This window comes from Amblyraja radiata, chromosome 4 (genome assembly GCF_010909765.2).
Source record: "Amblyraja radiata isolate CabotCenter1 chromosome 4, sAmbRad1.1.pri, whole genome shotgun sequence".
NCBI classification, from domain to species: Eukaryota; Metazoa; Chordata; class Chondrichthyes; order Rajiformes; family Rajidae; genus Amblyraja; species Amblyraja radiata.
Genome location: NC_045959.1, coordinates 83304516 through 83331123, shown reverse-complemented (window position 1 = coordinate 83331123; position 26608 = coordinate 83304516). Strand labels below are relative to the sequence as shown.

General features: G+C 46.6%; 1 protein-coding gene across 18 annotated transcripts in view; it reads left to right on the top strand.

Moving 5' to 3' along the window:
- The first annotated feature begins 11167 nt into the window (after positions 1-11167).
- ptprm (protein tyrosine phosphatase receptor type M) overlaps positions 11168-26608 on the top strand; it is a 940804-nt gene continuing 925363 nt past the window's right edge. For 15 of the 18 annotated variants that reach the window (XM_033019867.1, XM_033019862.1, XM_033019861.1 and 12 more), the window contains exon 1: positions 11168-11542. In XM_033019867.1, coding sequence (XP_032875758.1) covers positions 11470-11542 — 73 coding nt within the window. In that variant the 5' untranslated portion in view covers positions 11168-11469. The remainder of the gene's footprint in view (positions 11543-26608) is intronic. The other 3 variants (XM_033019865.1, XM_033019863.1, XM_033019856.1) reach the window with 1 other exon arrangement.

Here is a 26608-nt window from a genome sequence, read left to right as displayed (position 1 = left end):
GTTTTGTCACAGGTACAGTGAAAAGCTTTTTGTTTGTGTGCTATCCATAGTGAAAAGACTATATACATGATTACAATCAAGCCGTCCACAGTGTACAGATACAGGATAAAGACTATAATGTGTAGTGCAAGATCCAGTCCAATAAAGTCTAATTAATGATAGTTTGAAGGTCTCAAATGTAGATGGGTGGTCAGGGCGGCCCTATAGCTGGTGAGAGGTTAGAGGATAGTGAGAAGGTCAGTCTATACGGTAGACAAAAACGCTGGAGAAACTCAGCGGGTGAGGCAGCATCTATGGAGCGAAGGAAATAGGCGACGTTTCGGGTCGAGACCCTTCTTCAGACTGAAGAAGGGTCTCGACCCGAAACGTCATCTATTTCCTTCGCTCCATATATGCTGCCTCACCCGCTAAGTTTCTCCAGCATTTTAGTCTACCTTCAATTTTCCAGCATCTGCAGTTCCTTCTTAAACAGGTCAGTCTATAATATCACTTTCCTATTACTTAGTTAATTTTCTATCTACTCCCTTACAGCCTCTTTTGATCCAGTCTGTAGACCTGAAACATTGCTTATCCATTTCCTCCATGGATGCTGCCTGACCTATGGAGTTACTCCAGCACTTTGTGTTTTGCTCATGATTCAAGCATCTGCCGTTCCTTGTGCCTCTCTTTTCATCCATGTTCCTCAACAATTCTGTTATGTAGCATCTTACCAAATGCCTTATAGCAGTCCACGTACTTTGCCTCAACTACCTGACACATTATCCTCATAGACCTGCTGTGTCATTTCATCAAAAATCACCAAGTAGGTCAGACACACTTTGGCTTGGGAAATCCATAGTAGCTTTTTCCAAACAAACCACACTTGTTCAAACAACTGTTCATTCTAGAAACAAGGAATTGTAGATGCTGGTTTACCAAGGAAAGACACAAAATGTTGGAGTAACTGAGCAGTTCAGGCAGCATCTCTGGAGAACATGGATTGGTGTTGATTTGGGTCTGGAACCTTCTTCAGACTGATGAATCTATATTACTAAAAGTCTGATCTTGACCACTTCCTGTTGTTCTGTATATTGATTTTAGAAAAAAAAAACCGCCACTTACGGCTGTGATTTTTGGCCATCTTACTCAGAATCCCCTTCCGCTGCGCAGGACAAGAGAACGTTTTCCATTGATGAAAAATAAAAGAGTTATTAGTGTTTTAAAAATGTTGAGATTCTCTCTCTCCTGAAGGCCATGGCCCTTCCGGAGGGACTATAAAACCCGGAAGTGTTGAGTGCCTCAGTCAGTCTCTGCAAGATGGGGGAGCGAGAGGGTCACGTCTCTCAGTCTGAACTGTGAATAACACTGAACACATGTCTACTAAACTGTGTGGTTTTACTGACCTGTCAGTGCCCTTAATATGGTTTTAAAATATAGTTTGGAAATGCTAAAGCTGTGTTGCCTTTGGTTTGGAAATACTAAAGCTGTGTTGCCTTTGGTTTGGAAATGCTAAAGCTGTGTTGCCTTTGGTTTGAAAATGGTAAATCTGTGTTGCCTAATTAAAGTTGCCTTGCCTAATTAAAGTTGCCTTGCCTAATTAAAGTTACCTTGTCTTCTATATAATTAAAAGTCTAATCTTGACCACTTCATGTTTGCGCTTTATATTGATTTTAGACAAAATGCTATCATTTACGGCTGTGATTTTTGGCCATCTTACTCAGTCCCCCTCTGCTCATCATGTGCGGAGGATTTTTCCCATCGATGAAAAATAAAAGAGTTATTCGTGTTTAAAAAATGTTGAGATTCTCTCTCCTGTCAATCATGCCATGAAGGTCACGCCCCTTCTGGTGGGAGGGGGGAGGGACTATAAAACCCAGAAGTGTGAGCGTGGCTCAGTCTCTGCAAGATGGAGGTCACGACTCGCTGTCTTTAGTGGCCTTGCACCCTGCTTGAAATCGTATGAAACTGCACTTGTTTGGTGGCCTTGCACCCTGCTTGAAGTGGTAAGAAACTGCACTTGAATTTGGTGGCCTTGCACCCTGCTTGAAATGGAATTTCAAGGAATAACCGTGAGCCAACTGCCAGCCCATCAGCCATGAGTGAGTGAGCTGCCAGCACAACAGGCTTAAGTGACTGAGCCGCCAGCCCAAGAATCCATTTGGCCCACAGTCCATACAAACCCTCTGGAAATCAGTCCCTTCAGCCCACAACACCCATACTAGCGCTCCAGAACACCTCCCCCCCCTCCCCCCCTCCACTGGCCACCAATATTGGAATTGGTGGAGCGGTGGAATATTGCACTGGGGGACCAGCCCTCCCGTGTGATGCTGGGACCCAACGGGTCCCACAGTCTGGTAACTATTAATTCTATCACTAATTAGTATTTATTGAACTTTTTCCACTATCAATATTTAAACTAATTAATCTGCAGTGCTTAGTTTTGGCCCTTGTTATTAAAAACATGTTTGCAGTTTTCTTTTTCTGGGAACCACTCCTGAATCTGTACTTGTTCAGAGATCATGGGTAGGGCCTCTACAATTCAGCACCTTACTGTCCTCAAAACCCTAGAGTGCAGGCCATCTGATTCAGATGAAGTATCCAGTTTTGGTGTCATTCCTCCGCTTATTATCACGTCCAGAATATCAACTATTGGACGGTCCTCTCCTAAATTAAGGTTGTAGTCCTAATCTTCCAACCTACCTTAATCCTGCCCATACACTCTTTATCTGGACTTTTTCTGTAGCTGTAACACTGTAACAATATAGTCTGCACTCTGGTATTTTCCTCTTTATGCTAAGTCACTTCATAATGTTTGGGGAGCTACCTGTTGTACTTGTGTATTCCATTGAATGTACTTGTGTATAGGGTTGGACAGCATGCAGTTTTTCCACAGTATCTCGGTACATAGATACACAGACAAAAGGTGCAGGAGTAGGCCATTATGCTCTTCGAGCCAGCACCGTAATTCACTGTGATCATGGCTGGTCATCCACAATGAGTACCCCGTTCCTGCCTTCTCCCCATATACATGCGACAATAATAAACCAATACCATCAACCATATCTTCTTTGTATTTCCTTCCTTGGTGAAGACTAAAGGGCTGATTTAAACCCAGAGCTGGTTTAATATCTCAGCCACTTGCACTGCCAAGAGTAGAGTTCCCCTGTTGTCTCTGATCATGCACGCTTTCCACCTACAACTTTTTCCCAGTTCATGTAGCAGGAGAATGTTTCTGGATCCCATTCTAATGTGCACTGACGAATTTTATCTTACACGTTCCTATTTCTTATTACTTTCTATCACCAGCACTTTAATTTCCAGCACCTTTCACATCACTTGCAACCAATACTTCTGAAGTTAGACACAGAATGCTGAAGTAACTCAGTGCGTCAGGCAGCATCCCTGGAGAAAATGGATAGGTGACATTTCAGGACGGGACCCTTCTTCATATTCTGAACTTCTAAAATCTTGGCCATAAGAAATAAGAGCAGAATAAAGCTATTTGGCCCATCAGGTCTACTCTGCCATTCAATCACAGCTGATCTAATTTTCCCTCTTAACCCCATTCTCCTGCCTTCTCCCGGTAAACTTTGATGCCCTGACCAATCAAGAACCTATCAAACACTGCTTTAAAAATACTCAATGTCTTGGCCTCCACAGCCGTCTGTTCACAAATGTCACTGTTGAAGTAGCATTGAGGTATAAGAAATATAGGAACTACTTCATGCTAGGGGAGCTTCCATAAACAGCAATGTGATGATGACTAGACAAATCTGTTCTTGAGTGAAACAAAAACAGAATTGGTGGATGAACTCAGCCAAGTCAGGCAGCATCTGCGTAAATAGAAACCAGTTTGCATTTTGGGCCTTTCCTCAGTGCTACAGGAGGGCGAGACCTTTTCCATCCTGCAAAGCTAATCTAAAGATTAGAATGGGCCAGTTCTTTGGAAATAATTACATTACTCTAGTTGGTAATGTCATCAGAGAGGGTCTTGGTTAAAGCTTCATACATTAGATGATGTGCGCTAGTCCCAGAGGAGGACCTGCTACCATCTTGTGCAATCACCCCACTCTTTCAAATCTCTTTTCCGTAAATTTATATTTATATGTTACACTCTTTCTCTTTGGTCTACTTTTTCGTACTTGTGTTTGACTTGACTGTACTTACATATAGTGTTATCTGAAAAACAAATGCTTTTAACTGTACTTGCTACAAGTGACAATAATAAACCGAAACCGCAAATGGACATTAAGTGCTGGAGTAACTCAATGGGTTGGACAGTATCTCTGGAGAACATGGCTAGGTAACATCTCGGGTCGGGACCCTTCTTCAAATTGATTGTAGGGGTGCGGGAGGGAAGGAAGGGGAAGCTGGGAGAGAGGAGAGGCAGGACAGCATGGCAGGTAGCAGGTGGATACAGACGAGCGGGGTTTTGATAGGCAGATGTTGCAACAAAGGCCAGAGATTAAAACAGAAGGTGTGAGAGATGGAAGAGTTGTAAATTGTGAAGCCAGAGGCTGAAATGTAGAAGGAGGGGAGAAAAATGTGCGAGTCCAGGTGGGGCACAGGGGAGTAGCGGGGTGGGGAAGAGGGGGGTGTGGTGGAGAAAGGGAAGGGGGGGTTATTAGAGGTAACCTAAACTTGCAGAATTCAATGTTCATACCCTTGGGTTGTAAGCTATCCAAGTTAAACCACCTCTGAACATTGCTAGTTTTAAACCCAAGTCGATTTTTCTGCTTGAGTCTCTGCAGAAAGTCAAGCAGTTAATGCTTGCACATCTTTTCACTTTTTTTTTGACAAAGTGCTTATGATTTGCATCCTATTTGCTTCCAGTCAATGTTCTGAGATACTGCCATCCGTGAATAAGAACCTACTCCCTCGGCAACAGCAACTGACTCATTGTGATTCATTTGGCCATATTGCTTAGGTTGAATTGGATTTAATTTGCACCCAGACATTCACTGCGAAAGAAACCAGCCAGTGGAGCCTATAAAATGTCACTTTCCAAGTTGGCCAAAGAAGGAAATTCAGCTTGGAACTGCATTCCTGTCCAGCCGTACAGAGTTGATTTTTATAGCAATTACACCCACAGAAACCTTTCCTCTCTATGCCCTCCACACTCCCCCACTTCCCTGCCTCTCCAGCTATGTGCTAATTCTGTTCCAGATTATTATTTCTGGAATTTCCTCCAACACCGATGATGATAAAAATGAAAATAGAAATAACTGTTTGTTGCTAAGTGGCACTAAGAACATAATGTTGGAAACCCTTAGCAGGTCAGGCCAGCATCTGTGGGAAGAGGTCAAAGACCCTTCATCAAAGGTTAAACTGACGGGTCTGCAGTTAGTCAGCTTTTCCCCTTTGCATATTTTCAGTTCTTGGTCAAGTTGCTTAATCAGTAAGTGTTTGAAAGATATGGGCAGGGTCTCTACAATTTCTTCCCAGCAACCTAGATTGCATCCTATGTTGACCTATATTTGGAATAGGGTGCAAGAGGCTCTTTACCGATTGTTGGTTTCCTGATATTCACCTATACAGGGATATTTAACTGCAGTGAATTGTCTACTTGGATTAAAAATGGTCAGATTTGGGGAATGAAGGGAGGGATGGTGTTACAGCAGGTTACTGCAGCTGTCTCCCATGTTCAATCCTGACCTCCGGCACTGTCAGTGTGGAGTTCCTCCCTGTAACTGGAAGGGTATGCACCCCCCCCCCCCCCCCTTTCTCTCCCCCAGTGTTCTGGTTTCTTCCCACATCCCAAACACGTAAATTGATTAACTACCAGGGATTAACCCAAGTGCAGGGTTGGTGCTGGTGGGTGAATCGGCAGGGTAGTTGAGTGCATGCAAGAGAATAGGTCTCGAGTAAAGAAATGGGAGAATGGGTTTGTTGGGATTGCTCTGAGAACTAGCATATAATTGATGGGCTGAAGAGCCTCCTCTTATGTTATAAGGAAATATGAGAAAGCCTCTCAATTGTAAAATACCCTCTCAAACTTGGCAAACTGAACGTGTCTAGAGTTGAGATTCTACAGGTGTTAGAAAAAAACATGTTTAAAAAGTATCAGGGTGAGGAAGGGCCTATGCTATGAAGCAGGAGAGGACCTATTCTATTCTGAGATTTCCTTTTTGAAAAGCAGCATCAATCTCAATATATATCTCGCCTCAGTTCTCAATGAGAAAACAATGACGCCTGTCATTACATTTTGGGATCAATAGTGGTGGAAGTGAATCATTGCATTCAACACAAAAAACACAAAATGTTGGAGGAATTATGTGGGTCAGGCAGCATCTATGGAGGGAATGGATAGGTGACGTTTTGGGTCAGGACCCTTCTTCAGATGTCAGAGTCTGTAGAAGGGTCCTGACCAAAACATTGTCTATCCAATCCCTCTACAGATGCTGTCTGACCGATGGAGTTCCTCCGGTACTTTGTGTTTTGCTCAAGATTCCAGCTTGTAGCTTGCATCTCTGAACAATAAGCGAGTTCGGTATTCCGAAAAACGCAAGGAATCATGAGGTTTGTCAAAGGTCATTCGCGATAAAGAAAAAGGGAACAAAGCGCTGGCTGTATAAACTGTGTATAAATTCTTATCTTTATTCATAATTTAAGTGTAAAAATATATTTAATCTGAGAAATGGGTTGCCAGGTAGCGGGAGAGCGGGGTGTAACAACGAGCGAGCCGGGGCAGATGCGAGTGGGAGACGGGGAGAGATGGGACCGGCGGAGAGACATTCTCGGCAGCTGAACTGCTGCGTGTGTACTGACTTGCGTTTCATCCGTAGTCAGGATCGAACCTGGACTGACAGGACACCGGCCCAGAGCAGCGGCGGCCCCAGGCTTACAGCCAGCGCGGAGAAGAAGCGCTAACTCCAGCTCAACTCTGCCTGTCCCGACAGCCCTGGACTGACGGTCCGCGCTGGATGTAAGAATCTGGCTCGATCCTGACTGCAAGTGCCGTCTGTGCAAAGTTCTTTGTTCTCCCTGTGACCATGTGGATTTTCTCTGTGTGCTCCAGTTTCCTAGAATATTCCAAACAAGTGCAGGTTTGTAAGTTAATTGGCTTCTGAAAATTGCCCCTAGTGTGTAGGATGCAAAACTGGGATAACATCGAACTAGTGTTGGCATAATTGGTTGGCATAAACTCGATGAGCCGAAGGGCCTGTTTCCATGCTGTAAAATAAATGGCCTCCTTTCTGTTCCTTTAGGATCCAATCTATTTTTCACCATTAAAATGCAAGGCAATATTTAACTTCAAATATGGTTTACTTTAGTTTAGGAATACATCCTTTGCAAAGGGTGATCTTTGTAGTTTGGGTTTAGTTTAGAGACTCAGTATGGAAACGGGCTCTTCAGCCCAGCAAATCCGCTCTGATCATCAATCACCCACTCACACTAGTTCTATGATATCCTGCTTTTTCATTCTCTCCCTACATGCTGGGGATAATTTAGAGGCCAATTAACCCACAAACCCGCAAGTCTTTGAAAAATGAGAGGAAACTGGAAGAGCCAGAGTAAACCCACTTAGTCACATGGAGAATGTGCATACTTCACACAGACAGCACCTGAGATCAGGATCGAACCTGGGTCTCTGTCGTTGTAAGGTGGCAGCTCTACTGTGCTGCCCTTTCAATCATTTAATCCCTCCCTGGTTCTTCTTTCTAGATTTGTAAAGTACTGTTTGGTCGTCTTATATTTAAAATCAGTCCATAAGTGTTGTATTGTCAGGAATAAAGGCACAATAAAATAGCTTATGATTGATATTTCCAAAGTTAATCTTTGTAAATTCTATTAAACTAAATTTATTCATATATCTGTATTTTGTAAGAGAAACTTTACTCATATATCTGTATTTTGTTAGGCATCAGATTGGTGGATGGTCTGCCATCATTGACAAAGTATAACACAGCTGCCCTATCACCAGGCCTTCCCAAGGTAACCGTGGCCATGATCCCCACCTGAAAAGCTCAGCGGTCGGCTCAAAGGCTTGACAGTTGACGGGAGCGGGAACCCACCTAAAGGTTTATCGAATGGCGTAACTGGGGGCCCGCTGCAGGCTCGTCGGGACCCATCCGAAGGCTCATCCGTCAGCATAACTGGGAGGGTGCTCGAGATGTCGGATGCCGGTAGGAGGGTGAACTGGGGTAATGCCTCCAGTGCTTTCAAAGTCAGCTATAGGGGGTGCACTCCGAGACACAAAGATGGCCAGGCGAGGAGAGTGATGTTGGTTCGCGGAAACTGCTCCAATACATAGAGCACGTGGGCTTTGGACTTTGAATAATGGCATTAAAAATGGCAGCGCAGCATGTGTTATAGATGCAAAAAGAATTTCACTGTGCAGTAGCATGTGACAAATAAAGCACTATCGAACCATGTTCCATTACGCTGCATACATTCTTATCTTCCCACACCAAATGGAAAGTCCACAGATTCTTCTTTACAAGGTTGATCATCATTTGCCATCAGCCATTCTCCCCGCCGTTCCCGTAATCTCCTGTATATTTTTTTTTACATAATCAGCAACCACAATTCAATGGGTGGTACAGTGGTGCAGCAGTAGGGTTGCTGTCTTACAGCACCAGAGATCCGGACTCAATCCAGACTATGGGTTCTGCCTGTACAGAGTTTGCACGTTCTCCCTGTGTACACGTGGGTTTTCTCTGGGTGCTCCAGTATCCTCCCACATTCCAAAGATGTGCAAGTTTGTAGGTTAATTGGCTTCTGCAACTACTTTGCTCAAGTTTTTGAAAGCAGCATCAAAATTAATTCTTGGAGGCTCCAACTCTGTGCCAGGGCATTATTGTCATGGTTTCCCTTTCTCTTGATTCAACCATAATGACGAGGTCAAGGAAAGAGCGTTCACGTCGCGGCCCTATTTCCACCAATCTTTCCACCACCACGCACAAGAAGCAACAAAACAGACACGTCATTATGCACGTGCCGAGAAGTGTGTTCAACTTTGGCTGAACAACTTCTAATCTTGTGTGTGGACTTGATAAGAAGAACCATAATGACAAGCCACACTCTCTTGCATCAATTACCTATCCTACTGATTTTCTTTAACAATTATCTTTGGCTGCACTTCAGGGTTTGGAGACTGGCAGCAGAAAGTCAACTGGGTGTCAGAATAAGAAGCCCTTCATGGTTGTGAGACTTCCAGCCGTACATTCAGCCAAGTAAAAGGTGAAGAGACATATTGTAATCTCAAAACAGCCTTTACTGCGATAACCTGCCAAATCAGTCCTGCCCCAGTTTCCTCTGCTCTGTGGGCAGGGAATGAAGCATCTCCTGGCCTGAGTCAAAGTGATTCATCCTCCCACCAATCTGTGCTTGGTACAAAAGCACCAGTGGCTGGTTTTCAGAATTTAAAGCCAAAGAAAGTTAGAGGATGGCGCAGCAGCAGAGTTGCTGCCTTACAGTGCCAGAAACTTGGGTTCGTTCCTGACCACGGGTGTAGTCTGTGTGGAGTTTGCAAGTTCTCCCTGTGACCATGTGACTTTTTCTCTGGATGATCTGGTTTCCTCCCACATTCTATAGATGTTCAGGTTTGTTGGTTAATTGGCTTCTGCAAATGGTCCCATGGTGTGTTGGAGGTAGAACTAGTGGACGGGAGATCGATGGTCAGCATGGATTCAGTGGGCTGAAAGGTCTATTCCCAAGCTGTAACTCTTCACTAAATTAAACCTGAAAATAAAAATATATTGAATTCCGACTAAAGATTCAATGTTATTTGTGAGTCAGATCTGTTGCCTGAGTTTGGTTGAAAACGTTTTTTTTGCTCACCATAGACACACAAATAGCTATGTAGCTAACAAGCAGACATCTGTTGCTGTAATGTGTGTATTATCCTGTGGTTGTGAGTGTGTTAGTCCAGGCCATGAGTATCGGCAGCAGTCGGTGCAGGAATAGGCAGTGGCTACGGTTTGAGAGGAGAATAAGAGGGTGATTTCTAACATTCGGATATCTAGCTTCTGTATTTTGTTTTTTGCTTTTCAGCTGGTGTTTCCACCACATCATTGCAAGCACTGCAGCAGTAGACGGGGAAAGGGGGTGTGAGAGAGAGTGTGGGGCAGTAGAAGGGGAAAAGGGAGTGAGAGAGGAAGTGGGGGCAGGAGAGGGGATGAGAGAGAGTGGGGACAGAAGAAGGGGGAAGTGGGTGAGAGAGGGGGCAGGAGAGGGGATGAGAGAGAGAATGGGGGCAGAAGAGGGGATAAGGAGCTGAGAGAATGAGAAGCACATTGAAGAGCCCTGTTAGAGAGGAATCAAAATGCATTTTAAATAAGATAAAGTGCAATGTAACCACTGTTCATTTCCAGAAGGCACTTTGTGCTATACAGCCTCTGTGAAACTCACCAAGTTAAAGCTTACCATGGGATGGAAGTGTCGACTGATTTGGGTTGATTTAGGCTTCAATTCAGCAAGCTCTGTTGCTGCTCTTTTTCCACAGGCATTGCCAGTCTTCTAACTCTCTCTCCCTTCTTCCCGTTCATCACTTCTCCTCCATCTCTCTTGCCTCTTTTCACTCCCACCCTTCTTTCCCCAACTGGCGCTTTAAACTTTCCCTCACTTCCTTTCCCCCCTCGCATTCTCTTTTCTCACCTTTCCCTTCCCCTTCCCACCTTGCTCTTTCCTCCCTTCTACTGCCCCCACTCTTCCCTCTTCCAATTTAGTTTATTGTCACGTACAGCGAAGAACAGCGAAGAGCTTTTGTTGAATGCTATCCAGCACTCTTCCCCCCCCCCCCTTCCACTGCCCCCCTCTCGCCCCTTTCTCCATTCTACAATTCCCCCTTTCTCTCTCGCACCCTTTCCCCTTTCACTGCCCCTCGCCTCTCACATCTTTCCCCTTTTACTGCCCCCCGTCTCTCTCTCTCAACTAATATCCCCCCTTCTATTGCTGCCTTCTCTCGCTGTGTCTCGCCTGATGGATTCCCCTCCCTCCCCCTCGCCTTCCCTTGTGTCCAGGAGCCGCGATCACCCAAGTGCCGGCTGCATTGTTACAGAAGCAGATAGAGAGGGAGTAAGGGGAGGGGAGGGGAAGGGAAGGAAGTGCGGGCTGCGAGACGAGGGCCGTCCGGACACAGCGCCGCGCGCTCCCGCGCTCTCGCCCACGGCCACGACGGCGCGCGCTCCCGCCCCGGGATCAGAGCGGCCGCGGGCACGCGCACCCCCCCCCCCGACGTCAGCGCTTTCCCGGCCAGTCTTGTCAGACAGCGCCAAGTAACCCGAAGTAGTGGAAACAAGCTGAACGCGAGAGGAATTTAACTTGGAAAAGAAAGCTGAGGGGAAGGAAAGTCGGCGCGTCCGAAGCGGGGAGGCCGGCTGCTGGTCTGGGACCCCCACCACCCCTACCCCGGCTCAGTGTCCCCCCCCCCCCCCCCCTGCCCCGGGCTGCCTGCCGGTGGTCGCCCCTTGAGTTGTGTGGAAGCCCCCACCTCCTCCAGCACCGGGCGGGGGCTGCTCGTTGTCCCGGGGAGCGGCGCCGGGAGGGATGGAGCGCTTTCTAACTTGCCTCTTGCTGGGGATGAATCTTTTGCAAAGAGTTGGAGGACAGACGATTGCAGGTAAGCGGCACCTCTGCATGCCAAGTGAATTCAAATGGCGTGTCTGCTGTCAGTCTTGGCTCCTGGCGTCTTGGGGGGAAAACCCCAGTTCCCCAAAACTGTTTTCCCCTCCTCTCCCCTCCCCGGGACCCCCTTTCCGGGCAATACTACCCCCCCCCCCCCACCCCGCCCCAAATCCCTGGGACCCCCGCCCGGCGCAATACCCACCCCGTCTACTCCTGGGACCCCCACCCGTGTTAATACTCTCCCTATCCAATGGACCTCAGGGACAACCCCCCCTCCTCATCCCTGGACCCCCGTCCGGGGCAATACTTCCCTCACCTACACTGGGACCCCGTCCAGGGCGATATCTAACCCCCCCCCCCCCACCAAATCCATAAGACCCCCCCGTCCGGGGCAACACTCCCCCATCCCTGGGACCCTGTTTCTCCCTTGTCCTCTGCCTTTCAATCTTCAGCTCTGAACACTCCCTGACTCTCGATCTTTCTCGCTTCCATAACTTTAAACCCCAGGATTGTCAAAGGAGCTTAACTCTCCGAACTCCACCCCCCCCCCCCCCCCTCCCTCCTCCCCTCTCCTCTCCTGTCTTTTAAAGAAACTTAATCCGTCCAGCAAAAGCCTGGACGCTTCCCGTTCCCCGCTCGGCACTCCTAACTCTGGCTCGCCGCCGTGTTATAGTCTGTGTTTTAAGTGTCAGTTACGTTTAGCGCTGGCAAGGATTTTATTTATTTTTTGCAACGAGACGGTTTCCTTTCCCCCCTCTTTGCTTCCGCGGAGTGTCTGCCGAGCTTGTTTACACTCGACTCTGGGAGATAAACTTGTTCCTGCCCTCTCGACTCGGGCTGTTCCGCAGCTCGCTGTCGCCTCGGGGCTCTGAGGCTTTTAGTCGGAGCGCCGACAAAGTTTTAGTCTGGAGCTGGCTCCACAAGCTGCGAAGTTGTCATTTGCGGTGTGTAATGTGTGTGCGTGCGTTGTTAACTCATGTGGCTGCCGAGAATCCGCGGACTAGGGGTCTCTCCGGCGAACCGTAACCCCCTCGTGTCGTGGGATGTAGACTGGCGTCAGAAGGCTGAGAATAACTTGTAGCAGCTTCACAACTCGACATGGTCCGTTATAGCTGAAAGCAATTGTGTAAACTGTAGGAAAGAACTGCAGACGAAAGGTCTCGACCCGAAACGTCACCGATTCCTTTTCTCCAGAGATGCTGCCTGCCCCGCTGAGTTACTCCAGCTTTTTGTGTCTATCTTCAGCAATTGTAAGCTGATAGACTTCCAGGAATCCGAGACGGCGCTGCGTATTCGGGGCACAGTGGTTACATAAAGACTATTGCGGTGACACCGCGGTGGGGATAAGAGGGGCTGGTACACTCGGCGGTCTGTACCTCGTTGGACTCTTTTGTGGGAAGGAACTGCAGATGTTGGTTCAAGCCGAAGATAGACACAAAATACTGGAGTAACTCACCTGGACCGGTTAAATTGGGTCTCTGGACGCGAGGACGCAAGGTTATGGAGGGCTTTCTATAGAGAGGCAAAGAGGGGTAGTAGCAAAACTGAATCAAGGCGAGAGCAGAGGGCAGCAACCATAGTCTAGATGTTTGGAGAGAATGTTTCCACTAGGAGAGTCGAGGACCAGAGGGCACGGCCCCGGAATAAAAGGACGTACATTTCAGAAAGGAGTTGAGGAGGAATTTCTTCAGTCAGAGGATGGTGAATCTGTGGGATTCATTGCCACAAAAGGCCATAGAGGGCATGTAATTGGGCATTGGTAAGGCGGAGACTGACAGATTCCTAATTAGTAAGGATATCAGGGGTTGCAGGGAGAAGGCAGGAGAACGGGTTTCAGAGGGAAAGATAGATCAGCCTTGATTGAATGGCGGAGTAGATTCGATGGGCCTAATGGCCCAATTCTGCTCCTATGTCATATGAATTTACGAATTTAGGATACAGTATTATAATACAGATACTAGTTTAGCAAAAAAAATCCCGGGATTCGGACTGAGAGTTCGGATCTATAAGCCCCATGGCCCGATTCTTTGCTGTCCCCTGCGAGGGTCGAAATAAATATCCAAGGTCTTCCAAATCCGACACATTCTCTAGGAAGCGGGGAAGACTGAGATCTGAAACTTGGGATGGCGTTTGAGATTCCAGTCAAACCTTAATCCGAAACGAAAACTACCAGGTATAAGTAACAAATATAAAATAGAGCATAAAACGGACGCTTCATGTGTTTGTGATGGGTTGTGTGGAAGGGGACAATGTCATACTCATAGAGTGTTACAGTGTGTTAAACAGGCCCTTCACCCAACTCGCCCACACCGCCAACAATGTCCCAGCTACACTATTCCCACTTGCCTGCGCTTGGTCCATATCCCTCCAACCCTGTCCTATCCATGTACCTGTCTAATTGTTTCTTAAACGATAGGATAGTCCCAGCCTCAACTACCTCCTTTGGCAGCTTGTTACATAAATCCACCACCCTATGTGTGAAAAAGTCACCCCTCGGATTCCTATTAAATCTTTTCCCCTTCACCTTGAACCTATGCCATCGGTCATCGATTTCCTTACTCTGGGAACATGACTGTGCATCTACCCGATCTATTCCTCTCGTGATTTTGTATACCTCTATTAGATCTCCCCTCATCCTCCTGCGCTCCATGGAATAGAGACCCAGCCTACTCAACCTCTCCCTATAGCTCACACCCTCTAGTGGTTTGCTTTGAAGAACAGGGGGTCTAAACCCCTCTCGTGTCCCACCTGAGTTAGATCAAGTGCAAGGGCTCCTGATGTAGACCTCCTGTAGTGAGGGTTGTTGCGCGGCTGGGCGAGTGGCTCGGGCGCTATCCTGCTCCCGTACGCAGGGAGTCCCTAACGCACCGCGGATAAGGCGACGGGCGAATGGGACTCTCTCGTTGCTTCTTCGCGTTTTCCACTCACCGCACAACGCAACGCAGACGCAACATGTTAACTTGCCAATTATAAAGGAAAAGGAGCCGGTGCTTTGTTCCAAGGCTCCGAGTAATACATTTGTGAAACGTCATGAGCCTCTCACTGTGATCCAAGCTGGGGATGTTTTAACACACAGTTCCGTTAATAGTTTAGAGATACAGCGCGGAAACAGGCTTTTCATCCCACCGAGTCCGCGCCGGCCAGTGATCCCCGCACATTAACTAATACAGGGGACAATTTACCCATTTTTACCGAAGCCAATTATCCTACAAAGCTGTACGTCTTTGGATTGTGTGGGGAAACCGGAGCCCCCGGCGAAAACCCACGGGTCACGGGGAGAATGTACAAACTCGATTCAAACAACACCCGTGGCCAGGATCAAACCCGGGGCAGCAACTTACGCTGCCCCTTTCGGTTTGGTTGTAAAACATGCTGCCAGTTTGTATGGTTATGTGCAGACATAGAATGAAGATCTCGCCTTCAACTACCATGTAGCACCCGGGGGGGGGGGGGGGGGAGATCTAATCAGATTGTGAGCCTGAGACGCAAGAAATAACGTGCAGGAAAGAACTGCAGATGCTGGTTTAAATCAAAGGTAGACACAAAATTCTGGAGTAACTCAGCGGGACAGGCAACACCTCTGGAGAGAAGGAATGGGTGACGTTTCGGGTCGAGACCCTTCTTCACGTTTCGGGTCGTAGAAGAAGGGTCTCGACCCGAAACGCCACCCATTCCTTCTCTCCAGAGATGCTGCCTGTCCCACTGAGTAACTCCAGCTTTTTGTGTCTACACAAGAAATAACAATGGCTTCGGGGGGAAAAAAAACAGTAGTTTGCTCATGGGAACACAAAGTGCGGGTGGCATCCCTGGAAAATATGGATAAGTGATGTTTCTGGTCGGTACCCTTCTTCAGACAGATTGTACGGGGTGGAGGAGAAAGCTGGGAGAGAGGAGAGGCGGGACACAGCATGGTTTAGTTCATATCATTTATGGTGTGGCAAATGGTCTGCAACTTGGCTAGGATTTGGCGGTGTCGTTGTGATAGACTAGCATACCGAAAACTTGGAGCAGTTTGATTGTTTGGCCGGCGGACCAGCTCTGCTAATAGTATTTAACGCTGCGCCATTGGAGAGCCTTTGTAGTTGCACGTTATCGGAACGTTATTGTACCCTTCCTCCGATGGTGGTTCTGTGAGACCCTCTCACACTGCCCCCCCCCCCCCCCGTATTGTGATTTTAGTTTTCTTCCCTCTCAGAAAAAAATCAGTCCGAAGGAAAGTAACCCCCCACCCCAAACGTCACAATTTAGCTTGAGTATTTTACAATCCAACAGTCCATTAACAATTAATCCTTGCATTCCTCCCCCCCGTCCTTCTATTCGTCCTGCCAGTTGCACTATTTACATCCCTGAATCCGATGGTTTTCACCTTTCCCTCAGTCAAAATTGGGCCATTATGGACTCCACCCTGCCTTGATCTGTTGTCGGCCCTGCCTTGTTTTTGGCCTTTTCTTACCTCCAGTTCCATCCCCTCTACTTTCAGTCTGAAGAAGGGTCCCGACCTGAAACGTCACTCATCCTTTTTCTCCTGAGATGCTGCCTGACCCGCTGAGTTACTACAGCACTTTGTGTCTATCTTCGATGTACACCACCATTTGCAGTTCCTTTCTGCAAAGCATCACCTATCCATGCACTCCAGGGATGCTGCCTGACCCGATGAGTTACTCCAGCACTGTGTGTCTTTTTTTCTCTTTCCTGCATTTTATTGTCGGGACTTAGGGGCCCAGTGACTTTTAATATTAATATTGAAAGTGGAACTACCGCTTGTTAATAATATTAAACCGACTGAAAAGTAAATTGAGCAAGAGATGAGAGGTAATTTTTAAAGAGCACTTATACCAAGCTGAAATCTGTATTACACTCAAACAGGTCGCATGCTACTTCTGTGTTGTGTTGGCAGGTTAGAAGGAGACCTGACTGACGAGGTGAACAGCCATCTACATCCTATCCCAAAGGTAGACACAAAGTGCTGGAGTAACTCAGCAGGTCAGGCATCATCTCTGGAGTAAAAGGACGGTTGGGGAGGGTGGGGGGGGAGGGCTTCTTCAGACTTGATGTCCCTACCAGAAACGTCACCCATCTTTATTCTCCAGAGATGCTGCCTGACCTGATGAGTTACTCCAGCACTTTGTGTCTATCTTTGGTTGACACAATCTTGGCAATTCGTATCTACGCAAACACCCCATCCTATCCGTCTTCTCCAGAGATGTTCTCCACTTGGCTTATTTTTTTTGTAAAGCAGCATCTGCAGTTCCTTGCATCTCCATTATAAGTGATCAATTTAATGAAAACTGTTTACACAGTGACTGAAAGGGAGGCGAAGCTTGGGAGAAGTCAGCAACTGTAGTTCTGGGGGTAGTCCAGTGAGTGAGCAGAGTGCACGGGGCCCGCTGTTAGGGGAGAGATGGAGCACAACAGGAAGGCAGCAAGGGGCTGAGAGAGGAGGAGAGGTGACTGAGGGCGCTGGGACACAGCGGGTTAAAGGCTGAGATGGGGTGAGGGAAAGCAAAAAGGAGAGGAGGGAAGGGGGTGTGAAGTGAAGAGAGGTGAGAGGGTGTGGAGTGGAAGTGAGTGGAGTGGGTGGTGTATGGTTAGAGGGAGATGATTCAATGAAGGAGGAAGGTGTCAGTGGTGAGTTGAGATAAAGGGGTAACTGAACGGGAAGGGAGTAAATGGGATGGGAGGTAAAGAGGAGAGAGAACGAGGAGGGTGGGAGCTTTCAGAGAGGGAATGAGACTGATGGGGGCAGTTAGGAAGGCGTGGTGGTTAGAGGAGGGAGGGGTTCAGAGGAGGAGATAGATCGAAGAGGGTGTGCATATTTGTATGTGTGCAAATGTAGAACACTACAGCATGGGACCAGGCCCTTAATATTAATATAGAAAGGGAGGCGAGCTGTTTGATAAAGTTAAACAGATTGAAAAGTAAATTGAGCAAGAAAAGGAGAGAGGTATTATTAAAGAGCATTTACACCAAGTTGAAATTTAGATTAAATTCAGAGGTGCGATATTTAGTTTGGATTAGGTTATTGTCACATGTAATGAGGTGCAGTGAAAAGCATTTCATGGCGCGCTAACCAGTCAGCGGAAAGACTACACATAATTACAATCGAGGCGTCCACAGTGTACAGATGCATGATAAAGGGAATAAAGTGGAGATGGTCTGATGGTCTCCAATGAGGTAGATAGCAGCTCAGTACTGCTCTCTAGTTGTTGATAGGATGGTTCAGTTGCCTGGTAACGGTTTGGAGGAAACTGTCCCATAACCTGGAGGTGTGTGTGTTTTCACACTTCTGTACCTCCTGCCTGATGTGACAGGGGAGAAGAAGGAATGACTGTGATGCTTGATGCTGCTCGTCGGCTTGCCGAGACAACGTGCGATGTAGATGGAGTCAATGGAAGGGAAGTTAGTTTGTGTGATGGTCTGGGCTGTGTCCACCATTCTCTGCAATTTCTTGTGGTCTTGGATGGAGCTGTTCCCAAACCATGGTGTGATGCATCGAGATGACTGTGCTAAATATAATGCCAAGGTACTCTAAACTCCTCTGCCTGCACCGTGAACCAGACCCCTTCATTCCCTACACATGCCGTTATTCCCTGCCTACCCATGTCTCTTAAATATAACTATCACATGTGCCTCCACCTCCACCCCTGCCAGCGCACAGCTGACACCCACCACCCTCTGTGTTTTTAGAATAAAACTTGCCCTCCACATCATCTTTAAACTTTGCCCCTCTCACCTTAAAACTATGCCTTCTAGTCTTTGAGATTTGCACCATGGTACTTGCGCTCCTTGACACTAGAGCAAGGTCCCTCTGGGTCAAGTCCGTGGGGAGTCTGGGTTCAGTGGTCTCCCCTTATTACAGAATTCATGCACTGATGTCCTCCACTCCACAAAACTGGAGAGCAAATAAATCATCCTCGAGCCCTCGGGACACTTAGAAGGAAGAAGAAGCTGACCAGGGAAGGCTGAACAGCATTCTAAATAACTTTATCTTGTTATTCTACCCCCCCCCCCTCTCTCTCTCTCTCCCTCTCCCTCTCCCTCTCCCTCTCCCTCTCCCTCTCCCTCTCCCTCTCCCTCTCCCCTCCCTCTCCCTCTCCCCTCTCCCTCTCCCTCTCCCTCTCCCTCTCCCTCTCCCTCTCCCTCTCCTCTCCCTCTCCCTCTCCCCCTCCCTCTCCCTCTCCCTCTCCCTCTCCCTCTCCCCTCTCCTCCCCTCCCTCTCCCCTCTCCTCCTCCGCTCTCCCCTCTCTCTCTCTCTCTCTCTCCCTCCCGTCCTCCTCCCTCTCTCTCCGCTCCTCTCCTCTCTCCTCCTCCCCTCTCCCCCTCCCTCTCCTCTCGTCTCCTCCTCCTCCCCCTCTCCCTCTCACTCCCCCTCCCTCCTCTCTCTCCCTCCTCGCTCCTCCTCTCCCTCTCTCCCTCCTGCTTCCTCTCCTTCTCTCTCTCTCTCACTCTCTCTCTCTCTCCCCTCTCTCTCTCTCTCTCCCCCTCTCCCTCTCTCCTCCTCTCTCTCTCTCTCCTCTCTCCTCTCTCCTCTCTCCCTCTCTCTCTCTCTCTCTCCCTCTCTCCCTCTCCCCCCCCCCCCCCCCCCCCCTCTCTCTCTCTCTCTTCCTCTCACCCCCCAGATGTATTCATGTTGTTGAGCTGACAACAGTGAAGTTGCTCTCAGACCTGTATATGACGCCTGGAGCCTTTTAAGCAGTATGTGATGGTACTGCATTATTCAGGGTGTATTATCCTGGACAATTTTTCCTCAACCTACTGAAATATAAAATGAGAATTCAGCTGAATGGTTCAGATTAGATTGTAGGTGGGGAGCAGTGCCGGGACGGTGTCGGTAATTGAAGCTATGATTGAGTGGGAACTCCAATCAGTGTGACATGCATTAGTTATAAAGTGCACAAAATCCAAAAGGAAAAGGGAGGTTTCCAAAACAATAGCTGGGTTTTTCACCAACGTTGGTGGGCGTTAAAATTACCCATAATTTTATTCAGCTAATGTAACCAACAAAGACCCACAGATAAGCCATACAAATGTTTTACCTTGAGCAAGGTTACAGTGCAGGACTGTTTTTTGAAGGAAGGTATAGTTTCTCATGTAGCTGCTCTTCATTGTTTAGCTTGAGGCTTTAAATTGAATTGCAAGATATAGCATGCAAACAGGCCCTTCAGCCCATCGAGTGCACTCCGACCATTGATCATCTGTTCACACCATTCTGTGTTATCGGACTTTCTCATCCACTCTCTACACACTAGGGGCAATTTACAGAGGCCAATTAACTGACAAACCCGCCGTTTTTGGAATGTGGGTGAAACCAGGGCACCCGGAGAAAACCCACAAAGTCATAGGGAGAACGTGCAAAGTCCACGCAGACATCACCCGCCCCCAGTAGCAGCAGAAAATCTGTAATCACGATGATTCTAGTCTATGGAAAGGTGATTTTTGCAATCATGTATCATTCAAAATTATGGATCATGACAAAACAGTTGACAAAAAAGACAATTTTTCTTAGACAAATGTCATTTTTGAAAGAGTAGTGATGAGAGAATAATCGAGCCGGATAATAGCGGCATTATGCACCATTGTTTCTTTTTAGCAGACACGCTTTAACTTTAAGATATTGCCAAATATAGCAAAAATAAACTTGCGCTGAAAGATGTAATGCAGCAGGTTGCTCACTAATCACAGGTTATTTCAAAGGCAATGGCTGCTGCCCTGGCATGCATGGCTGTCAAGATGCTCAGTCTCCACCTGTACATTTTGTATAATGCTCACTGAAGGAAAATTGCTCAACAAAGCAATTTAGGGGTTGCACAGTGGCACAACGATAGAGTTGCTGCCTTCCAGCGCCAGAAACCCGGGTTTGATCCTAACTGTGGGTGCTGTTTGTATGGAGTTTGTACGCTATCCCTGTGACCTGTGTGGGTTTTCTCTAGGTCCTCCGGTTTCCTTGACATCCCAAAGACATACAGTTTTGTAGTTTTGTTAAATTGTCTCTAAGTGTGTAGAATAGACCGAGTGTACAGGGATCGATCGTCAGTGTGGGCCGAAGGACCTGTTTCCGCGCTGTACATTTAAACTAAACTAGATCGGCAAAAGCTTTTATTACCCGTCTGGCTCTTGCTACCAATAACGTTCACGTTTGGATTGGATTCTGCAACAATTTGTTGTCTTTGGTCATGTTTTTATTATCAACCTAAAGCAAATGTGACTTAAAAGCAGGCGCAAAATCCCACAAGTGCTGGAACCCTGAGACAAAGAAAGGAACAGGGAATGCTGGCAATACTCAATGCATTGGGCAGCTCCCAGGGAATGAGGTTAATGCATCAGATTGATGACCTTTTGATGCAAGTCCAGGCACCTGAAGCAGTAAGTCTGTTCCACTCTCCACAGATGACACCCGATCTGCTGAGTATTTTTGGTACTACCTGTGTCAGGGATTATGGGGAATAGGCAGGAAAATGTGGTTGAGAGGGAAAGATAGATCAGCCATGATTAAATGGTGGAGTAAACAATGGGCCGAATGGCCTAATTCGGTTCCTATAACATATGAACTTTTGAACTTATTTCAGTCACCAATATGAGATGGTAAAATGGAGACACAAGAGACTGCAGATGTTAAAATCTTAAGCAGAAAAAAAAGTCTGCTGGAATAGCTCAGATAGCCAGGCAGCATCTGTGGATGGAAATAGACTGGTGATGTTTTGGACTGGGACATGTTTAGTTTAGTTTAGAGATACAGCGCGAAACAGGCCCTTTGGCCCACTGATTCCGTGTTGACCAGTGATCCCCAGAGACTAACACTATCCAACAGACTAGGGACAATTTACAATTTTACCAATACCAAATTAGCCTACAAACCTGTGTGTCTTTGGAATGTGGGACGAAACTAGAGCACCCAGAGAAAACACACACGGTCACAGGGAGAATGTAGAAGCTCTGTGCAGACAGCACCCGTAGTCAGGATCGATCCCGCATCTATGGCGCTGTCAGGCAGCAACTCTACTGCTGTGGCCTCCAACATTTTAAAACTGGATTCTCAGACAAGAGAGATTTTAAAGCTGGGATCTTATTACAAAGGAGATTATTAACCAACACAGCAATTTATAGTTTTGGTTCAAGGCCGAGAAGTCCAGCCGCCCCACCCAGCACTTCCACCGTAATAGACCCTGTCGCATCCAGTAACCTAAAATACTTCACTCTTGTTCCTTTTTTTGTATTTTCATTATGTTCCTAGACATGACTTCCTTTCACATTATGATGTCAATCAGTGTCGGTCAGGCCCTTGCATTGTTTTACAAGGCACAGAGGGTTTGAGTCAGCAGCTGTGTGCTTTCCTGTTTTTTGGCACAATGCTATGTGCTTCTATTCCCTTGACAGTTCGAACCCTTTGTGTACCAAAGAACAACTCCTCGTCGAGAACTCCTACAATGTGACAAGCTTCAAATGATATTATTATAGAATCATTGGAGTGCAGCAGAACATTTGCCCCATCGCATTTGTGCCGACCCTTTGTAGAGAAATCCAGGATGCATATCATCACTCGTCCCATCTGCTCGGATTCATTGAATATTTGACCAGGAAGGTTTTCCTATGACTCAATTGGAAGACACATCATCCAGACCACCGGTAAATCCATCTAAACTTCCTGCTCCCTCGGAAACACAGCCAACAGATTAAAAGACTTGTTCCCCTCTGGTCAATCCTTCTTCTCACTTCTTCCATCAGGCAGAAAGTGCACACCGCCAGACTCAGGAACAACTTTTTTTTCCTCACCATTAGGCTTCTGAACATTGCTTCCATAAGCTAGGGCACTGTGTGATTCATTTCCACCCTATTTAGGACAGGACTTTGTCTATGGAACTAATGCACTACAATGCTTAGGACATGCATTCTGTACTCTGTATCTTCCCCTTTGTTCTATCTATTGTACTTGAGTTTGAACTGGTTGTATCTATGTATCGGATATCTAATCTGTGTGGGTAGCGTGTGAAACAAAGCTGTTCACCGTACCTTTGTACATGTGGCAATAATAAACCTAAACCAATCCAGTAAACTATGGGTATCTGTGATTAGGTTCCTGGTTAGTATTGAGCTTGGTGGGGGACTACAGCTGACTCCAACTATGGATGCTATGGTTATGTTTAGCTTGAAACTTCTACTGAGAATAATATCTTGTCATTCCAGCTTGTCAAATGTGAACACCTACAATGCTACAAGCTTCAAATGGTATTATCATAGAATCATTGTTGTTCAGGAGACCATTTGCCCCTTTGTGTTTGTGCTGGCTCCTTGTAAAACAAAATGGGCAAGTTAGTTTGGAGGCAAGGGAGCTTGTAAGGCGGCATAGTGGCATATTGATTAGAGCTCAGCCCCCATCCCCTTTTGTCCCTCCCCTCTTCCCTGTGCCCCACTTAGATGCACACCCATTTCTCTCACTATCCTGCCCCTATTCTCCTTTCCACCTTCTTCCCACCTCCTCCCCTGCTTCCTCCCACCTATCTCCATTCCTTTGTCTTTACATTTCACCCCTCTTCTTATCCCATTCCCCTTTGTCTTTCTTTCATCTCTGCTCTTTCTCCACCCATCTTCCTAATCTGTATCCACCCATCACTTGCCAGGCTTTGCCCCGCCCCCACTTCTCTACGAGCTTTCTCCCTCCTTACTACAATGTCTGAAGAATGGTCCTGACCTGAAATGTAGTTTGGCAGGTCTTCTTCCACAGATTCTCTCTGACCCGCTGAGCCAGCAAAAGGTAGCAGCTGGAAGGGTAGCGAGATGCCTAGGGAACATAAGGTACAAGCTAAAGATCGAGGGAGCAAGAGGAACAGAATGAAAGGGAAGGCCACAAGGGAGTTGTCTCCATTCAACATTCAAGCCCCAGCTACTTGCAAAGTGGAGGGAGGCGGACATTGATTGCTTGGGCTATTGGGAATCCTTGATACTGTAGATGGTTCTACAAAGGGCCTTGTTAAATCATAGTCCTCAACATGGACTAAGTTGTCATCTTAGTTCTGGCAATTCTTAATATAAATATAGTTCACCAATGAACAGCCCAGAAAGCCCAGATGGCACACAGTCATCTCTCGCACCCTCCTTTACAGCTGACCCTGCAGTGAGTATAATCCAATTGTTGAGGTAGCTTACTCTGACTGTTTCATTGGTCTGTAGTTCATCCCGATGTGTAAGAATGAAGTGCAGATGCTGGTTTACACCAAAGGTAGACACAAAATGCTGGAGTAACTTAGTGGGTAAGGCAGCATCTCTGGAGAAAAGGAACAGGTGACGTTTCAAGTTGAGACCTGAAGAAGGATCTCGACCTAAAATGTTACCTATTGCTTTTCTCAAGAGATGCTGTCTGAGCAGCTGAGTTACTCCAGTATTTTGTGTTTATCCTGATGTATCTTGTGAGGGCATGAAATTTGCCTCTGCACTGTTTGAATGTTTAATTTAGAGTCAGCATGGAAATATGTCCACCGAGTCTATGCTGACCATCGTGATCATCATTCCAAAGAAGCACAGGATTTTAGGTTGATTGGCTTCTGTAAATTATCGCTAGTGTCTAGGATAGAACTAGTGTATGGGTGATCATAGGTCGGCAAGTGAGCCGAAGGGCCTGTTTCCACGCTGTATCTCTAAAATAAACTAAACTAAGTCACAGACACAAAAAGCTGGAGTAACTCAGCGGCATCAGGCGGCATCTCCGCATCTCTTCTTCAGGCTGACCCGAAACGTCACCTATTCCTTTTCTCCAAAGATGCTGCCTGACCTGCTGAGTTACTCCAGCATTCTGTGTCTATCTGCACTTCCTTCCTAAACTAAATCAGATGACCCCCCAAGCCTGCTCCGCCAAACTGTGCCAATGGCTGGCCGTGTGCCTCCATAGCATAAGGAGCACCGCACTATCAATCTCAGTCTATGAACACAATAATTGACTTGCGGCCCCATGAATAAATTACAAAAGGGCAAATGCCAGCAGCATTAGTTCCTCGCTCCGTGGAGAACAACAATTTTCAAACAAAGAACAGCCATGAACATTCAGAGTCTGAAATCTAAAGGGAGAACGGAGAGAGAAAATAAACCCAGGACTTCTCTCTGTGGATCTCCCTCCTAGATGCTGAGCTGGCGCTTGGCCTTTGTCCGGGAAAGTAGCGTTGCAAGGAACCGTGAATAAATGCAGGAAGAGTTCCTCAGGAAAAGTATTTCTTGAGAAATCGCCAATGCCTGCTTTTGAAGGCATTAGGAATTTCAACAGTGTGTACGAAGGAACTGCAGATGCTGGTTTACACCAAAGATAGACACAAAATGCTGGGGTAACTTAGGCAGCATCTCTGGAGAGAAGGAATGGGTGACGTTTCCGGTCAACACTGACAAAGGGCCTCTACCCGAAATGTCACCCATTCCTTCTCTCCAGAGATTTCAACAAAACTGGTGACCAAAGAAAATATTCCTTCAACTATTGACAACTTTGATCATCATTACTGCCTTGAAATGTTTTTGGTTTCGGCTGTAGAAATTATTCTGAGACTTTTGCATGACTGTGGCTGACAAAGGGCATATGTGGGAGGAGAATGAACCATTACTGTTTGTGGCCCACTCTCACTATAATTGCCAAACTTACATTTTCTTACAAGTCGATGAGAGGGAGGTGACAAGGTGATGAGTATGTTTCACTGTGGAGGAGATGCACACGGTACCTTTAACTTTCTCTGAATTGGGAGCACATGCCAGCGTGCTGCTTAGAAATGTGATTGTTGGCCTGAATGGGTGTAACAAGCAGTTAATTAATTCGCATCCACTGCTTTGAGCGCAGTTATTTCCAGCAGTCACTGTACTTTCCAGCGCCTCCCGCTATTGTGTAGGAAAGAACAGACGCTGGTTTAAATCGAAGGTGGACACAAAATGCTGGAGTAACTCAGCTGGACAGGCAGCATCTCTGGAGATAAGGAATGGGTGACATTTCGAGTCTGAAGAAGGGTCTCGACCCGAAACATCACCCATTCCTTCTCTCCAGAGATGCTGCCTGTCCCGCTGAGTTACCCCAGCATTTTGTGTCTCCCAGGTATGTAGATTAATTGGCTTAAGTAAAAAAAAAATGTAAATAGTCCCTCATATGTAAGATAGTGCTGGTGTACAGAGTTTACTGGTTGTCGAGGACTTGGTGGGCCGAAGGACCCGTTTCTGCCCGGTATCTCGTCTAAGGACAATTAAAACTCTTTTACAAAAAAACACTTTTGACTCTTGAAATAAAGACAGTTGCATTGCTCATGGCCCGTGGTAAAATATGAGGGTTCATTCCCAAGGCAGACTCGGTTCATCCCCCTGCTGCAGTATATTGCCCCAGGCTGGTTCCACCACCCTCCAGCTCACTCTGCATTTACAGGCACAGAGCCTTTATAGCCTTTGAGCTTGAGCTACACAAGTGAGAGGAGTTTAATTTCCTTCCCTCACCAAAGGTTAGATTTAAAAGTTCCCATGGTAGAAATAGGCAGCAAGGGAGTGAATATGCCAGTTTAATCTAATTTAGTTCAGTCAATGTATTAACAAGTAATCTGCAAATATCATCTAAATATCAAATTTTAAATTCAGCTTTATATATAATCAGTATCTACTTTAACATTTATTTGTCTTCTGACTGACTTTAAAAACATAGAGGTGTACAACACAGAAATGATTCCTTTGGCTTATTTCGTCACCGCCAACCTTTTTGCCCATCTACCTTGATCCCATTTGCCCAGGTTAGGATCTTATCCACCTAAGTCTTGCCTATTTAAATGTCTGTCAATATTCCTCTTCAGCATAGTGATTGTTTCTGAATCCTCCACCTCTGGCAGCATGTTCTACTCTGTGTACAAAAAACATTCCCTAAGACCCCTTTACATTACCCACCTCTCACCTTAAACCTATGCCCTCTTGTTTTTGTTGCCCCCACAGTAGGAAAAAGACTTTCCTCTATCTACCCTACTTTTGCCTCTCGTAATCTAAACATTGGCAACAAATGTCAGTTTATTTTGACAGTATGGCATGTGGGACTGTGAGTTTTATTCCTTGTTGTGGCATTTGGCCT